Source organism: Orcinus orca, chromosome 15 (assembly GCF_937001465.1).
Source record: "Orcinus orca chromosome 15, mOrcOrc1.1, whole genome shotgun sequence".
Taxonomy (NCBI): domain Eukaryota; kingdom Metazoa; phylum Chordata; class Mammalia; order Artiodactyla; family Delphinidae; genus Orcinus; species Orcinus orca.
The window spans coordinates 86,936,022-86,954,528 of NC_064573.1; the positions used below are offsets into that span (position 1 = coordinate 86,936,022).

The 18,507-nt window shown below is 44.5% G+C and overlaps 1 protein-coding gene across 2 annotated transcripts in view; it reads right to left on the reverse strand.

Annotated features, from left to right (window-relative positions):
* The window catches only part of TMEM132D (transmembrane protein 132D), a 638,604-nt gene that overhangs the window by 462,537 nt on the left and 157,560 nt on the right, over window positions 1–18,507 (reverse strand). Inside the window, exon 2 of one of the 2 annotated variants that reach the window (XM_004276640.4) lies at window positions 1,605–2,481. The exons of the other annotated variant lie outside the window; for it this stretch is intronic. Within the exon in view, the coding sequence (XP_004276688.1) occupies window positions 1,605–2,481 (877 nt within the window). The remainder of the gene's footprint in view (window positions 1–1,604; window positions 2,482–18,507) is intronic. 2 annotated transcript variants of the gene reach the window in all.

Genomic DNA, 18,507 nt, shown 5'->3' on the forward strand with positions numbered 1-18,507 from the left:
GGACTGTGGCTGGATGCATAGCTATTTGTGAAATTTAATTCTACATATATAACCGATTCCCAAAAAAACCGACGTGGATATCATCTCCTGGAGAGTTAAAACTTTAAGAGATTCTGGTTCGTAAACCAGGGTCCAAGAAATCAACAGTCAGTAGTTGATAAACAGAAAAATATGTCGGAATATGAAATCACGTGACTTCCCCTTATTCAGAACCTTGAGTTTCCATCAGCAAAATATTTCTCTATATACACAGCCATCTCCATGAAGAATATTATTTAAGAGCGTTTAGCCCGAGAAAACCAAGCACAGAGCTAGCACACCAGCCCGAGGGCCCACGACCAGCTCAATCTAGGTCTGATTTCTGAAGAACAGAAGGGGGAGACCATGAGGCCTCAGACCCACAGATGTGTTTATGTGCCCTAAATCCCTGTGCGTAATCCCCAGATGCGCCTCCAACCCCAGCCAAAGGTTTTACCTTCCAACAACCAGCCAAGTTCAGTCAAGAGGTTAATGCTGTCTATTGGTTTCTGTTTCTTCGGTTGAGATTAAAAGGGAATTCCCAGCACTAGGTCACAATCAACAAAACTGAAATGTGCAAAGTGTAAGCAGAAGAATGACTCCTTTCTTAAACTCACCCACCCCTTAACAAACACAGAAAGAAAGAAGTTTAAAAAAAAAAGAAAGAAAGAAAGGGAGAGGGACAAGAGGGTGATCGTTACTGGATGAACTTTAAAAACCAACATATAAATGTGTGCCACGTCCACGAACCCTCCTGTGTTCAGAGGTCACAAACAAATTTGATTAGATGGTGCTTCAGATCAAGTTTCTGGAGTATGCAGCAGTGTCAGGACATATTTAGTGACCGAACAACACTTACACCAAATAGCTGTTATCATCAGACTCATCTGTGTTTAAAACAAACGAACCAAAAAACCGGTATGAAAATCCAGTGGAGCCAAGGCAAGTCGCTTCCCTCCCGTACCACATTCCAAAGAGAAAATGCACGCATCCTTTTTCCCAAAGCTCACCGTACTCACTTTCAGTGCCTCGTCTTTGGTATAGTCTTATGGAAGACACTCGACGACTTCTACTGGATAGCCTTCACACTTTTTGCTCTTTTATATTTTGAGCAGTAAGCTCTATTTCCAGAGAGAAACAAAATGGTAACTTTGCGGTTGGTACCATAGAGCGCACTTAGAACTCACACGTTTGGAAGAGATTTTGAGTTGGCGCAGCTGCATCCCTTATCCTTCCCGACAACTGTCTCCATCCCATTTGCAGGCTGATTTCAACTGTGAGCCATTTATCCTAAAACCTGCTGAGACCCGCCTGAGCCAGGGCAAAGGCAGAATGTCAGCCTCCTCCCGGCTTTTCTGGGATGGCCCGGAAAACCTAGGAATAAGAAGGTCTTCACCGCCCAGCTGCCAACGCGGAGAGATCCAGCTGGTCTCTCGATTTGACAGCGAACACGGAGCCTGTAAACCTGGAAGGATGCTTCTACCCCGGACAACGCTAACACATCGCTCCGGATCAAACAGACAGGGTTCCCAGAAGCGCCCTTTGACCTTGGAGATGCTACAGGGAGATACTCCCAATGAACTCACCTCAGTGTGAAGCGGTCCTCGGTGGAGTTTTTGGAGATGGAGACGGGAAACGTCAGCACATCTCCCTGCCTGACCGTCTTTGGCACGTACTGCACGGCCACGTGGTTGTCCAAACGCAGCTCTCTCAGGGGTGGCCGGCTCGGGGTCTGGTAAAGAAAAACACTGCCGATCCTCTGCAAGGGAGGCCCCGACTCATCGATGTCGCCGCGGCCCGTCCGCATCCCTCCGGCTCTCCTGGCACAGTCTCCGCGCTCGTCCCCGGGCTGCAGGGCGTAGTAGAGCTCCACGGGGCTGCCCTCGGGGGGCTCGGGCGACTTCTTCCTCCCGGCCACCACCGTGGGGGGCCCGAACCAGCCGGCCGGGAGCTCCAGCTGCGCAACGCACAGCCCCAGGGCCCCCTGCAGCCGGCAGCTGCCCCTCACCTCCCGGGTCTCCCGGAAGGCGAACACCCGCAGGCAGGGCAGCCTCTGCGCGGGGCCGGCATCGTCCCAGTCCCTGCCCACCACGTGGAAGAGCACGTGCACGCGGGGCCGGCTCAGGGAGACCTTGTCCCGCAGGATGTGCGCTTTCAGCTTCCAGTTCAGGGAAAACGTGCTGGTGAATCCAAACGGGCTGGAGGGCAGCATCAAGTCCTGGGGCACCACCTGCTCGATGGCGAAAGGCCCGTAGCTGGCGTTCAGGACGGGGAACCTCTTGGATCTGTAAACCAGAAAGGACTCCACGCGCGACTGCAGACTGGAGTTTCTCATGACGTCCTGGTTGGCTTCCTTCAGGAAGAAGGACACGTCCGCGTGATGGATGTGGTAGGTCACTGGGAGGTAGGTGGGCAGCGAGGAGAACCTCTGGATGCTCTCCAGGATGCCTCGGCTTGCCACCACTGTCGGGAGGAATCGGGGTTCAGGGGTTAGAAACTCCAGGGCAAGGGTACCAGTATTTCAGACCTCTTCCCCCCCTTTATAAGGATTGCCTTGTCTTTGCACTAATTATGCAATTCTTTATTCAAAAGGTCTTACTTAAATCAACTCATCTTATAGGAAATATATTTCTTCAAAAAAACTGATGCCACTGGAGTAGACAACAGGCATCAATGGCCATGCACAGAAGCTAAGTGTGCAGATAAATAAATTTCAAATCATGCCTTTAATTTTCAGCTAGAGGTCCTGGTGCGCTTAGGAGGCGATGGGTTATGCCTAAGACTTGTTCTCTTTTCGTTAAAGGGAGAGATCCTCATGGGAAAGGTCTTAAGAATGTGCTGGCATCCAACAGAGAAGGGCATTCCCGTTAACTCAACCAGATGGACCAAGATTGGAAACGAGAATGACTTTCTCAGCATGTGGTTTGAGGCTGTGTCCATATCCTACCCAAGACTATTTTATGTTCCACCAGATACACACGCTGCACATAAGGACTCACTGACCATCGGGAAATGATAAAAGGACGTTAAGGTGGACAATCACATATCATTCGGACATCACATACTTTCCTGGAGGTTAAGCTGAGAGATGGAGAGAAAAGACCTCGGAAGGATAATGCTAGGAGGAAACCTCCAGAAACAGATGAGATGGGCTGACCACGTCATGTCGGGTCCATGTGTCCCTAGAACCCAAGAACCAAGGGAAGCCCATCACTCATCCTTCCTAAAAGCTATGTTGACCCCAATGCACAGAAAGCATTCTTTTTTTTTTTTTTTCCTTACTAAGCATATCCCTCCCTCAGGGGGAACATTCCAAAATGTTATTTTTACATTGTGCCTTATATTCTGGAAGAAAAACACGGACACAGAAATTACATAATTCAAGACCCAACTTAACAGGCTTTAGAAACGGAAATTATTGGCTCTGGGATCACTGACTTTCTAGGCAAAGCTCCACAAGATATCTGAAGCCCTTCTCATTAGTCGCCCTGTAATTATCACTGGTTCTTTTGCAGTAAAAGCAACGGAAGCCCTGACACTGATCGGGCCAAACTGTTTCAGAGGCTCACGTGAGCACCCTTTCCGATGCACGACGCCTACATGAGCCTGGACCCCTCTTGGCTGTTGTCTGTGAACAGAGAAGGAAGCAAAGGACTCAGAGAAAAAGGGGTCTTGACTGTGACTTTGCTGCACAGATCTCGAGAGAGAACAGGCAAGTCACTGAGCCTCTCTGCCTCTCCTGGACTGGTCTGAAGTAGGAGGGCACCAACCAGAGTATGGAGGCCCCCATCCAGTTCTAACAGTGCAGGACACTCAGCTGTGGTCCATCCTGCTTCTGGACAAGAAGCCAGCTTGACATACACTCATCCCGAGTTGATGGACAGCCCCGAGGGAAGGGCTCCCTCAATTCCATGGCACCACCCAACTCAGGCCAGGCTGAGTGCCCCAGTTCAGCAATGAAGGTGTCTGCGGCCCTGAACCATTTGAAACTTCCAGTATCTGAGCAGTTTCGATTCACCCAAGCGGCGATTTCATATGATTCAACCTAATACATCAGAAATTCTTTTTCAAACATCAGAATATCATAGACCTCACAAGAGACCTCATTCCTTTATCAGGACTACATTTTTCTTAACGTTCTGGAAATCCCTCAGGATTTATATTTTCAATAAACGTGTATTGTCACATGTGAGTTTTTCGTGAAGCTGAAGCAGAGGCAGTGAGTTGCGTGCTCATGTTCAGGGCTGAAGCTTTCTCCTTCATCCCACCTCTGGGTACCACCTCCCCTCCCCCACTGTGCTGGCTACACTCCTGTGACTGCTCAGGCTGCGTCATAAATGTCACTTCTCTGGAATGCCTCCTCTGACTGCATGATTCTGCGTTTCTATGCACCAGCGATGTCCTTCTGTAGATCTCATACTTCCCCATCACAGGACTTCATGCTCTTTCTGTAATTCCCTTCATGCCCCAGTGGGTTATATGCAAGTGAGCAGAGATGACGTATGAGCCTTTTCTCTGTTTTATTCGTCATCCTTAGAAGAGCACCCGACAAATACTAGCTTCTCAGTAAATATTTGAAAAATGAATCAACAAATGAATTATGCTTGCAATATTATAAAAGCAGATTATATTTTTACACCAGGATTTTATATGCCGTCTCCTCCGTTGCCATCACTCTATAATTAGAATCCTCCATCCTTTTATCCCATGAAGAGCTCCATGTAATCTTGGTGATAAAAGACCTACATCCATCACACAGTGCCCCGATTCTTTTTTTTTTTTTTTAATGTCACTGGAGTACAGGTGACTTACAATGTTGGGTTAGGTTCAGGTGTACTGCCAAGTGTTTCAGTTATACATATACATGTATCCATCCTTTTTCAGATTCTTTTCCCATTTAGGTTATCACAGAATACTGAGTAGAGTTCCCTGTGCTACACAGTAGGTCCTTGTTGGTTATCTGTCTTATATATAGTGTGTGTAGATGTTCATTCCAAGCTCCCAATTTATCCCTCTCCCCACCCCACGTGTCCCCTTTGGTAACCCTAAGCTTGTTTTCGAGATCTGTTTTGCTTTTGTAAATACATTTTTAAAAATGATACAAATGAACTTATTTACAAAACAGAAACAGACTCACAGACGCCCTGATTCTTATAAATGCATCTTGGCACCACTCGGGTTGTCAACACACCAGCCTGTCATTCATTGTAGACACACTGCTGAAGCCAAACAGCCAGGTTATAGATAGTCAAACATTAATACCAGACACCAAGGCTCCGTGAACTTTCCTGCTGGAACACCTGACCCCTATTTGAGTACACCAAACTTAACCGTGCAAACTAATTACATATTCCAAGGGCAGTGGCTGTGGGTCCCCTGAATTTATTTGGGAAAGCAACCAGGGGGACACCATGGGCACCATTCAAAGGGAAGTCATTTCTAAGCTTCATTCCACGAAGAGCCTATTTGTCTTTTCACCTGGTAACTGACCTACATGTTTACTGCTTAAAAATGCTCCAAGTTGGGGGCTTCCCTGGTGGCGCAGTGGTTGAGAGTCCGCCTGCCGATGCAGGGGACACAGGTTCGTGCCCCGGTCCGGGAAGATCCCACATGCCGCGGAGCGGCTGGGCCCATGAGCCATAGCCGCTGAGCCTGCGCGTCCGGAGCCTGTGCTCCGCAACGGGAGAGGCCACAGCAGTGAGAGGCCCGTGTACCGCAAAAAAAAAAAAAAAAAATTGCTCCAAGTTGACCTAAAGCTAGTGTTATTTCCTTTTTCTGTCTTTTTTTTAAACAAAATTCAAAAAATAATGTTCCACCATGCACAGAATAGATTAAGAAGTAAAACTTGACCTCGGGGGTGGCTATTATAACCTACGAGCACCAATTCCACATAAAAAAAAGAGCAAGGTATCAATTAACAAAGAAGTTGCACGTGGTAAATTGCACTTAACCCATTAAGAAAAAAAATGACATTTGATTTTGGTGCTGTGACTTTATATGCTTATTTGAAAGAAAGTGACATGTTCCCATCGTTAAGCAACGCAGTGACCTCATAGAGATTTTCTCTTAATTTACCATTTTGAAAAAATAATTTCCCCTAAACAATGCTTTTACGAAACCTGAGAAAGACGGTGATTTGAGCACAGACTTTTAAAATTTCCCCTGAGTGGACTCAAAAGCAGTAACTAAGGGAATATAGTAATAAGTAAAAATCTGCGTCTGTGTTGAATATTCAGTGCAAATTGCACGCCCTGGCCTGCGAGAATTCCTGAGAAGTTACATGGGATACCAATGCCTCATGCAGAAAATACAGCATGGTGAGGGTTGCCAGATACAACATACAGGAAACCCAGTTATGTTTCCATTTCTAATTGACAGAAACATTGCATGGGGCATGCTTATAATTAAAAACAAGAACAAAATTTGTTGTTTATCTGAAATCCAAATGTTACTGGGCACCCTGAATTGCTGTTGGCTAAATCTAGCATCTCTAAGAATGACATCATAAAAGAAGACAATAGCCTGGTGGAACTACCTTGATATTTCTAAGAGCAAAGGCCACTGTATCCCAGGGATGCCTCGCACTGGGTAACGTACCTGATGCTGGCTGCTGACAACATCTGTAATCAGCTGGATTGAAAGACTCAGGAGCGAGTCGGACCACACTGTGCAGAAAACCCCAGAATCAGGGCCTCTTGCTAATGTGGAACAGGAGGTACGACACAGTCTCACTGTGGACTGAGTCCAAGCCAAAGCAAAATGACTTACAGGAACCTGGTCCCCAGTGTAGCAGCTGTGCCAAACTGAGAGAAGGGACAGTACCAGGAAAGCCAAGGCATTCCCGTGCTGCTCAGGCTACTGCATCACTGATATGGGAATGTAGGGCCAGCGCCCTTCCAGGTGGACGTTTCACGTGCAGCTCTAACAAGAGCAAGTGGAAACCAAATGGAAAGAAGAGGAACCCACTCCCCTGTGTCAGGGAAATTCCAAGGCACTAGAGGCTACCCTCATTCAAGGACAGCTAGAGAGAAGGCAAATACAGACGAAAAACAGAAGGAGGATAAAATGTTTGTTTCATAAATAAAAACTGCACCATCAAAGAAGCGCATTTGAAAGGGCCCTGAAGAGACGGAGGAACAACAAAGCTTTGAAGGGTAGTTACCACAGAATACTGATGTATATTTTACACAGAATAACCTCTATGCTCTCGCTAATCAAGAAAATCCAGTACCCTTGTTATTTTATAATGAAATAAGACTAAGATGGAAGAAGATATGGCAGTATTAAAAGTAAGGGATTTAAAATGGTCTCAGAAGCAATAAGAAAGATATGAAAAAGGAGAAAATTGAATTTATCCTGTGAAAAAGAGAATTTTTGAAGCTTTCCCTAAAGCTAAATGGAAAAGACAAGAAATGAAAATGATGATCGGTGGCAGGCTGCAGACATGACCCACATTAGATATATATGCAGATAACAGGGCTTCTAAGAAAAAGAGCAGAAAATGCAAAAGCAGCATCATCAAAAGACAATCGAGAAAGGAAAACAGTCCTGGGGTAAAAATAAATAAATACTTCACTGAATTCCAAGGAAAACTGGAAACACCACCTTTCAGGGATTTCCTAAAGCCATTTCTTAATGTCAAGGATAAATAAATAATTCTATAAGTGCTTATTTAAAAATAAAACAGAAATTCAAAACGAAAAAAATCAAACTGGCCTCAGTTGTATCTACTGTACAAAATTAAGTCTTAAAAATTTCCATAAATCTGATGGAGAATGTTCAAATTGAACAATGCCCTAACCTAGAGATTTTCCCGATAATATGTGAGAACAGTAGAAAGATGCAAGGCTACATCCTATCTATCCTTCCTTAAGAAAAAAACCCCAAAACACTGAAGCCTATTATTCAGGCAGCCAGGAGGTGTTTAAAGTGTAATATTCAGGAACAGGAAAGTCATGACATAAACATGAAAACATTTAAGCACCGAATAAATTCAAATACAGTTTTAAATGTAGGCAAAACCAACAAGGTCGAAATAGTTATTGATCAAAGAAAAACCATAATCCAAACATTTTGTTATTTAAAAATCATACGCATGGTAAAAATGCCAAAAGAAACATGAAAAGAAAAAAAGTAAAAGGGTACTAATTTTGTATCTCCATAGAAGTGGCTTTATTTTTGTCTATGGTAACCAAATAAATATATATTTAACTATAATTTTTTACAAGTTTAAAATCAGGCTGTTTGGCTTACAAATTAGGAAGGGAGAGAGAGAAAGAGAGAAAACAAACAGCTCATTGAGTGGTATATTGAAAATACAGAACACAGATCATCAAGAAAGAAAAATGATAAAAAGCATAAAATATGATGAAAGGAGTAAGAACAAATTTGTTAATTATGACACTAAATATAAATGAGTTAAACTCTCCTGTGAAAAGACAAACACTGTCAGGATGACTCAAAAATTATAAGACAATGAGTTTAAACTGTCTGCAAGAGAACTCCTAAATAAAGTGACTGAGAGATTTAAAAAAAAAAAAATCTGAGCATAGACATTCCATAGCGGGTAAAAAAAAAATAGCACAACTTTAATATCAGAGGATAAAAAGTAAATTCAAGAGAAAAAATAACCACCTGGGTTAAAGGTCTTAATTTTCATGGAAAGATACAATTCATAATGCATGTATAGTAATAAATACTTTAAGCAAAAATATATCTCCAAAATTAATATAACAAATCTCTTAAAGTTACAAATGAAAAATGGATAGTAACAATCTTTTTGGAAAATATTATATACCTCCTTTCCCAATCTCGACTTATGAAGGATGGAAAAGTAAGTAAGGCTAGGAAGTTATAAATAATATAAATTATGAGGTTGTAATTTCTACAAAGGATACTCTTATTTATACTCTTCATGGACTCTTGCCAAACATCATATACAAAGCCACAAGAAAACCTTTAAAAAAAAAATCACAAAAATAACTTAAATTGTATTCCATGATTCCATGAGCATATGCAATCAAAATATAAATCAATAACAAGAGAAAAATAGAAACACTGCTCCCTGCTTGGAACAAAAAACTACTAAATGGTTCTTGGATAAAGAATAAAAAGACAGCTTTTAATTACACTGTATTTACAAGATACTGATAGTGACAACAGTGCATATCAAAACACATGTGAAGCAGCCAAGGCTGTAGTCAAAAGCAAATTCATACAACCTCATACATGAATCTCATACAGGGGAAACCCTGGCGCTTCCCTGTTTCCTGTGATCTTGCCGGGTCCCAGGTGAATGTGTCAGAGATAAGAAGGAAAGCGGATGGCGTTACTGAGAGCTGGGACACACTACGTATTCTGTGAGCTTCACGGCGTTCCTGAAAGCCCCAGACTGAGATGAGAAGTATGCCTCTAGGAACCTGGATTAGAGGTTGTTCAAGACACAAAGCCTAATCAAAGTGCCTAACTGGCTCAGCTCACTCCCCTGGTTCCCTCTTACTCCTGGGTACCGGGGCTGCCCTATGCAGAGATGAATAGTCAACTGTCCCACCCGACCCCCGACACATGCTCAGCTGATGACTTGTACTTCGGAATCTACCAGAAAGGAACTCTCTCATCTTCCCTCCAGCAAATCTGACAGCAACTTAGAATTTGCTACCCATCTTTGCCTATGATGATAAGCATCTCCTTTTCCTTCAAAAATCAGTCCTTAAGGTCCAGCAACTTTTCCTTCTCAAGCTTCCACATCATCTACTTCTCCCTGTCAACTGGATAGCTCATCGCAGTATAAAAACCTAGTATACTCAGACTTCAGAAACAAACAAAACTGGCCTTTGACCCTGAATCCTTTTTTCTCTACCACCTCATCTCTCTGCTTCTCTGTATACACATATGTAGGTATAGAGTCACTATTATAAATATGCTTTGTACCTGTTTATATTTATGTCAACGATCGTAGACAGCTCCGTAAACATGCATGCACACACAGACGCACACACAGACGCACACACAGTGTTGTCTATGGTCACTGCCATGGGCCATATAGTGCCTCCTGCCAAAGATATCCACAACCTAACCCTCACCTGTGAATACATGACCTTCATGGCCTAAGGGACTTTGCCAGCCTGATTAAGTTAAATGTTTTGAGATGGGAGATGAGCCTGGTTTATCCAGTGGGACCAACGTCATCACAAAGGTCTTTATAACAGAATGTCAGGAGGTCAGAGAGGAAGAAGATGCTTCTTTCTGGCTTTGAAGATGGAGGAAGGGGCCATGAACTAGGGCACTGAAGCAGCCTCTAGAAGTTGGAAAGGCAGGGAAACGACTGTCTTCTGGAACCTCCGGAAGGAATGCTGCCTGGGGAATAATTTTAGACTTCTGACCATTGCCTTTCTCTTTTAATGATTGGAAGTGTCATTTACGTTGTTTTGTATTATTTTCCCCCTTTTGTAGATAAGGTAATCGAGAGTCAAAGGGACGGACAACTTGACCAAGGTCACACAACCAGTCAGCGCCCAGGGGGGACTGGAGAAGGTAGGTCTAGGGCAACGGTGGCTGGACCTGGCAGGCAGGTACAGACTCGCAAGAGCTGATTCTATGCATCTCCTTCCAGCTCCACATCCAGTAACTTCAGGTGGGTAGATGTCAGTCGCCCATGGTGGGAGTGTTTACACTATGGACACTGGCAAACCTTACAGACCAGGTGTCCATCCTCCCTCCCATCAGAGCCAGTGATTAAACACTGATCCTACTGGTCTGCTGCCTGGGCTTGAATTCGCCACATTCCACTGTGATCCTATCAACTTCTTCTGTTATCATTAAAAAGACTTCCTTGGCTCGCCAATGACTCCCATGTGAAATTTACATTCTGTAGCTCAACGTTCAAAATCTCTGAGTATATTCACAGCCACCCTCCCTCCCCAGCTTCAGGCTCTTGCTATCTGCCGCATCTAACCTACGCTCCGACCAGACTGAGCGGTCATTCAAGTGCAACCCTAGGTTCCCTCTTCTGCTGCTCTCACCCTCCGGGTTGTCATGCTCTCTCCCCACAGCAAACCTCTAACAGGAAAATGGCCATTTGTTCTGGAACACTGCATATGAGGGCCTCCAGATCTAAGAAGCCCTCCCCAAACACCCCAGCCAAATGAGGTCTCTGTCTATGCGGCATTTTGATTTCTCCTTGGATGTGTAGCAACTTCTGCTTTGCATCACAGTTAAGGGAGTTCGTTTTCCCCACTAAATTATTTATTTAATGATAACACTTACTTCATTCTGGACACTGGTCTATACTCTCTAGAATGATCAAAGAATGTAATACTCCCAGCACCCCCATGCGTTAGGTGCTTTTTATCATCCTCATATCACAGTGAGGAAACTGAGATCCAGAGAGGTCAAGGGACTTGCCTAAAGTCACACAGCTGGTACATGGCAGAGACAGAATGTCAACCCAACGGCCTGGCTCCTTTAGCACTAAGCAATGTGACCCTCAAGGAGGGATTCAAGGACCCATCCCTGTTGTGTTCACCTTTTCATGCTTTTGCCAGAAGGTGGCTTGAGTTTCAATGGCACCATGCTTGATTAATTCCCAGTGGTACACAGAAAAACGTGTTTTTAAAAATTGTAATTAGCCGTGCACCTCTCTTAATAAATACTGGAAAAATATAATTCGTACATCAAGCCCAAGAGTCGCGGTTGTTATAGCTGAGGCTGACACAAGAATAGGTACTTTTTGGTGACTGGTCTACAGAGGCTGCTTGAATTTCAGGTCCAGGGCTTTCAGGACCTGCTCTTGCAGCAAAAGCTGGGAGATGACATGTGTGATGCCCCCAGAACCCAGCACAGAGCTGAACACATTTGGGGGGGCTTGTCATGTACTCTTTAAGTGAGAAAATGTTAGCTCCAGGGAAAGACACAGGTTGTCCCTTGAGATTTGTGTCAGGAAAGGGACACTTTTTGAAGACCTTGAAAAGAATTGCATCCCTTTTACCCCTTCCCCCCAGAACACTGCGGGGGGGGGGGGGCGATAAAAGTATAGGAGAAAGGTCCGTTTACAGAGGTGAACACATTTACTTTATCCACGTGGTTCTTAATTTGCTTCTAAAACGCTGAATTTGTTGATTCCGATATTTCAGAAGGGAATCCGTCTTCCTTTCTCAAGCACATTTTCATACTTTGAATGATTGAGGAAACTGGTATCTGACTGCAGCTTCCCAAAGGAGCCTGACAACTAAAGCACGTAGCCAGCGGCAAATGCAGCAGATTTAAGTGTAGATTTAAGTGTGAGAAAGCCCTCTAGCTTCAAGAATAATTTGTTATGAGAAATGTGTTGGGAAGCTGTGGAGTTCTCTTAAAAGATACGTTTCCGTCTTTATTCCTCCTGTCATTCGTGGCACGAATAACTGTGCCAGGAGCTGTCCGAGGTGCTGGAGAGACAGGCTTAAACAGAAGGAATGATATCCCTATCCTCGCAAGGCTGACATCCTAGTGAAGAGGGAAGATTTAAAAACACAAGTAAAGAAATAAACTCATGTAATGTAATTTCACGCAGCCGGAAAAGCCATGGAGAAAAATAAACGAGGGTGCACAGATGGAAGCATGGCCAGTCAGGTAGACCTGTAACCTGAAATAGAGAGGCTGTAAGGAGAGTTATACGTTCCCATATACATTAATCATTTTTAGTCCCTGTCGGCCTTTACATTTCACTAGCTAAATGCAGAAGCCTGGAAATAAAATGGAAATTCAGGCAGTCTCAACCAGGGACTTTCCACCCCAGGATTACTGAGGATAATTCTCTATTGTAGGAGGTTGTTTGGTGCATTGTTGAATATTTACCAGCATCCTTGACCTCAACTCACTAGATGCCAGTAGAACTCCCTTGCCCCGTTGTGACAACCATAAATGTCTCTAGATGTTGCCAAATGCCCCTCAGGGTAAAGTTACCAGATAAACACACAGGGCATCCGTTTATATTTGAATTTCAGGATAATAACGAATACTTTTCTTAGTGTAAGTACCAAACATTGCATGGGACATTCATGGTTTATTTGAAAATCAACTTTAACTGGACATTTTGTATATTTATCTGCTATACCTGGCAACCCTAACTGGGAAGCAAAACCATTCCTATTAGGGAACCATCACTCCAGTTTTACAATTTAGGAAATTGTACGTATATATGCCATGTACGTATGTAGGCAGGCACGCGTGTCAGTCATGGATATATATGTTGAAAGGTCACATCAAATGCTCTGACCATCCAAGGTAGCGAAGGCATAACTGCAGTGACCTTCCGGACAAAGTGAGTGTAGGAGACCCACTTAGATGAGATTCTACCAGGGTCTGAAAATAGAGATAAAATTCATGTCACACTCAACATGGTATCTTTTTCCTCACAGACTTGACACAGAGCTTTTAATACCGCAATGAACAACGCTGCCCAGAGTTCAGTCATAGCTACACTCTCATACAGGGCTCATGTGAAAGCGTAATTATGGTCATATTCCCAGGAGATGAATACCTGGAGATACCTAGTACCTTCTCAATACCTCAGAGAAGCTGCAGTTCCCTTTCTCTCTGCCCCATTCATTGCATGCCTTGGAATCTATTCCTAGACATAAAAAAATAAAGAAATGCTCAGAAAAGTTTATATTGTTAGAATGTTCGGCACAGTGTCAGGCTTAAAGTGAAAAATTAGCAACAAACTAAATATCCAGCAAAAAGTCTACATAACCACGACACACCTATTAAAAAAACACTGACAACACCAAGAGCTGGTGAGGATGTGGAGAAACAGGAACTCTCATTCAGTGCTGGTGGGAATGCAGAATGGTGCAGCCACTTTCAAACACAGTTTGGCGATATCTTATAAACCTAAACATACTTCTTCCATACCATCCAGCAATCACACTCCTTCATATTTACCCAGAGGAGTGGAAAATTTATGACCACACAAGAGCCTGCACAGGACTGTTTACAGCAGCTTTACACATAACTGCCAACCTTGAAGTGACCAAGCGGCCCTTCAATAGATTAATGGATAAACAAATTTATCCATTAGTACATGCAATAGTGAGAAGGAATCACATGTTAGAAGAGGGACAAGAGAGAAGGGGTCCGATTCCCAGGTGACCCCAGTGCCGCTGCATTAGCTTGGATGTTTACGGGAAGAGAGAATCGATTTCTAGTTTGTTTCAGCCACTGTTATGTTGTAGCTTCTGTTACTCACAGCTGAACCTAATCCTAGTTTTAAGACAGTCATATCTTTCTGAACTCTGTGTTCCAGCAATGGGCTCTCCATGTGTGGCCCCGCCCTGGCAACTTCAACATCACCTAAGAATCTGTTAGAGATGCAAATTCTCAGGCCCCACTGCAGACCTACTGATTCAGACACTCTGGTTGGGACTCAGTAATCTCTGCTTGCACAGTCCCCCAAGGGATTCTGATACACGCTACAGTTTGAGAACCACTATTCTAGTCAATTTCCATAAAATGCTTCTGCTACATAATGTGCAAACATGCATGTAATGACTGCAAACATACATAAAAATCCATCTGCAGAAGAATTTTTTGGGGTTGTTCAAATGGAGATCCCTCTTATCCCAGAGAATTTTTTTCCTAAGTAAAAATCGCAAGACTACTTCAAATAATGGGTGTGCAAGAGCTCTGGGCTCTTAGGAAGAAGGGGGGGGATGATAAATCCAATGTCATTTTTTTTAAGACGTGACCAGCCAGGTATCCTAGACAATCTGATTTAAGAAAGCCTGGTCCCATCTACACCTGGCACGTTTCACTTGCACTTCTGCATACAAATGCCGTAGCTACTCTGATGCTCTTATCCAGTAACTATGACTGAGAGGGAGGTGGGTGAGTTCCGGCCATAATTTTTGAGGTTGCAAGGAATCAAACACAGAGGAAAAAATTAAAAAGCCCTCCTGCTGTCACTGGGTGCTTCTCACCCTCTGGCCGTCATCGGAATCACTCGAAGGGCTTGCCATGCTGGGGCTCCACTGCAAAGCTTCTGATTCAGGAGGTCTGGGGTGGGACCCAAGAATTTGCGTTCCAACAAGTGATACTGATGCAGCTGGTCCAGGGGCCCCACTTTGAGAACTACATACTTCCTGCATCCTAGGCCTAGAAACTCACCTGAGAACTGTCCATATGGGTGGACAAAAAAGATACCTTAAGATGCCTTGGAAGGCCATGTACAAAGTCCTGCCTGACGAGGCTGTGGCCTCTGTCAGTCACCGGCTGTGGCATTCCCCCCACCCCGGTCCACGTCCCTCCATGCACACTGCCCTTCATGCCCTTTCTCAAACGCACTAAGCTAACTCCTGCCTCAGGGCCTTTGCACTGGCCCCTTTGCTACTCCTTTTACGTGGCTAAGTCTTTCTCCTCGTGCAGGTCTCAGCATTAGAAGCACCTCCAAGTGGCCTAAAGTCGCCCTACCTGGTCACTGCCTCATGCCCTGCTTAGCTGCTTCCCATCTTACATGGTCTTTTCTATTTGTTTTCTTGATTAAACCTGAAGACCGCTCCTTCTTTGTTGGGTCCTTGGAGCAGAGATCTGACTCAACGTGTTCACGGCTATGGGTTCAGGACCGAGAACAATACCAGAGAACAGAAGGACACTAAGTAAATGTATGAATGAAAGAAAAAACAAATGGATAAATGAAAGGATGCTGGGCAAACAACTCAAAGCCAACCTCTCTGACTCAGGGTCAGCAGCTCATCACCCCCAGATCTGCCCTTGAGATGGTCGTCGCTGCTGAACCTTCCCGAAAGCCCGATGAGATAAACACTAGTGAGGAAGATGCCACCTGAATACAGAGCACCGATTTCATTTCTCATATCTGACCTCATGACAATGCCTAAGCACCCCCGACGGCCGGATACACACGCTCAGTATGTAGGGAGAGTTCTTCATTAAGTTGTTTATATTAAAACTGGCAGGGCTTCCCTGATGGCGCAGTGGTTGAGAGTCCGCCTGCCGATGCAGGGGACGCGGGTTTGTGCCCCGGTCCGGGAAGATCCCACATGCCTCAGAGCGGCTGGGCCCGTGAGCCATGGTCGCTGAGCCTGCGCGTCTGGAGCCTGTGCTCCGCAGCGGGAGAGGCCACAACAGTGAGAGACCCGCGTACCGCAAAAAAAAAAAAAAAAAATCATAAAAATAAATAAATAAATAAATAAAATAAGCTACAAGGATATATTTTACACATGGGGAATATGGCCAATATTTTATAATTATAGAGCATAACCTTTAAGAATTGTGAATCACTATATGGTACACCTGTACCTTATATATTATTGTACATCAACTATACTTCAATTTTTAAAAAGTGGAGGAGTGAGGCAGAAGTGGAGGTCAGGATGATGGGACAGGAAAGGCTCAACCCACCATCACAGATGCTGAAGAAGGCGGCAGTGAGCCAGGAGCCCAGGAATGCAGGCGGCTTCTAGAAGCTGGAAAACCAAGGAAACAGATTCTCCCTGAAAACTTCCAGAAGGGAATGTAGCCCCAATGACACCTTGCTTTTAGCTCAGTGAGACCCGTGTCAGGCCTCACAAATTTGTGTTACTTCAAGCCACTAAGCGTGTGGTGATTTGTTACAGAAGCGCTAGAAGACTAACACAGCTGCCAATGATGAATTAACAGGGGGACCAATCCACATGGTCATAGCATCTGTTTTTCAGGGACATCAGCATCCGGAGCTACGAATGGAGCAGGTAAACACTTAGGTGGAATTCTGCTAGGTCTGCAACTAACATGCAAGACATCTTCGCGTTAATTAGAAACGTGTCCCTCTTTGCAGGCCAATGGTCTCATGGCAGCCAGCACAGCTCACAGAGTGCAACACAGACTGGCCTTTAGCTCCACGAGTCCTCTAGCACGGGAACGCTTGTGCAGTGCACAACCTGAACAACCACACACGGCAGCCCGGAGAAGGGATCATGCCACGCACCTTCATCACAGAAAGCTATTTCTCTCCATGCAGAAGAAGAAACTTAATCTGCATTCTAGAGAAGAGGGGCACTTGGTTTCTTATGTGCTATGCAGGGGACACGAGTTCGAGCCCTGCTCCGGGAAGATCTCACATGCCGCGGAGCAACTATGCCCGTGCACCATAACTACTGAGCCCATGTGCCACAACTACTGAAGCCCACGCACCCAGAGCCCGTGCTCCACAACGAGAAGCCACCACAATGAGAAGCCCGCGCACTGCAACGAAGAGTAGCCCCCACTCGTCGCAACTAAGGAAAGCCCGTGTGCAGCAACAAAGACCCAACGCAGCCAAAATAAATTTAAAAAGAAAAAAAAAAGTGTCTCTGCACATAAATGGGTCAGGTTGCATATGCCCAAGTGTTTGGTTACGTGTTGCTTGCTTGTTTGTCTGTTTTTTTGAAAGCTGTCAGAAAATCCAAATCTAAGCAACTTAAGTAAGCAATTTCTTTTACCGTAAAATCTAAAGGCCCCAGAGGCATCAAAAGTCAGAGTCCAGGTACACTAGCACCACCATCTCTTCTATCTGTCTCCTCCAAAATGAATGGACCTATTTTCAGGGTGGCTCACTGACGCTAGCAACCCCTATAGCAGCTCCTGGCTTATCTTCTCCCAGGGTCCAACCCAGTGAAAATAGTAGCTTCTCTTCCTTAAACAGTTTAAAATCCCAGGTCTGTCGATCATTGGCCCAATGTGGGTCATGTGCTCGTGACTCAGCCAAACACAGTGCTCAGGGAAATGGAATAGGCTACTTGGCCAGGCCTGGGCCACATTTCCGCCCTGACACGGGCGGAGTCATCCCCACATGTGTCCCTAGACTGAGGCACTAGGGCAGGGGTACAGGAGGTTCCCCAGAGGATGTCAAGGAGCTAATAAAAACATCAGTGTCTGCTACATCATGTTGCTGTGAACAGTTAAAGTTTTATTCCCAGTTGAAGTACCTAAAACTGAAACAGGCCTGTTGTCCTTATTTTATCCACTCTGACATTCACACTTTTGCACTTCGGTTTCTCTGAAATCAGTTTACTTATAAAGGTCCTTTTTACAGGAAAAGTGAGGAAGAGAAGGAAGAGAGAGAAAGTAATATCTTTTGCGAAACGTCAGGCGCTTTTTATTTCTGATATTGTTGGGCGCTCCTGTAGTACGAGAGTAAGGAGTTTATTATCCCCATTGAGCAGTTAGGAAAATTAAGGCTGAGAGAACTGAAGATGTTCAGCCCACTGAGCTTGAAAGTACCCAAGCCTGGATTTGAAGGAGGCTGTCTGATTCCCGAATGTGAGCTCTTTACCTCTAATATGCCCAGCTTCACAGCAAAATGGGGATTGATTTATTATCAAAGTACTAGTTGGGGTATTAGAAAGAAGTAATTTCCTTTCTACTCATCTCTGAGGATAAATATAAGTTAGTGAAACCACCACACCCCAACACACACAAATTCTTAATTTATTTTCCTCCTAATTTATGTCCTTTTAGTAAGACAAGGAATAAACAGTC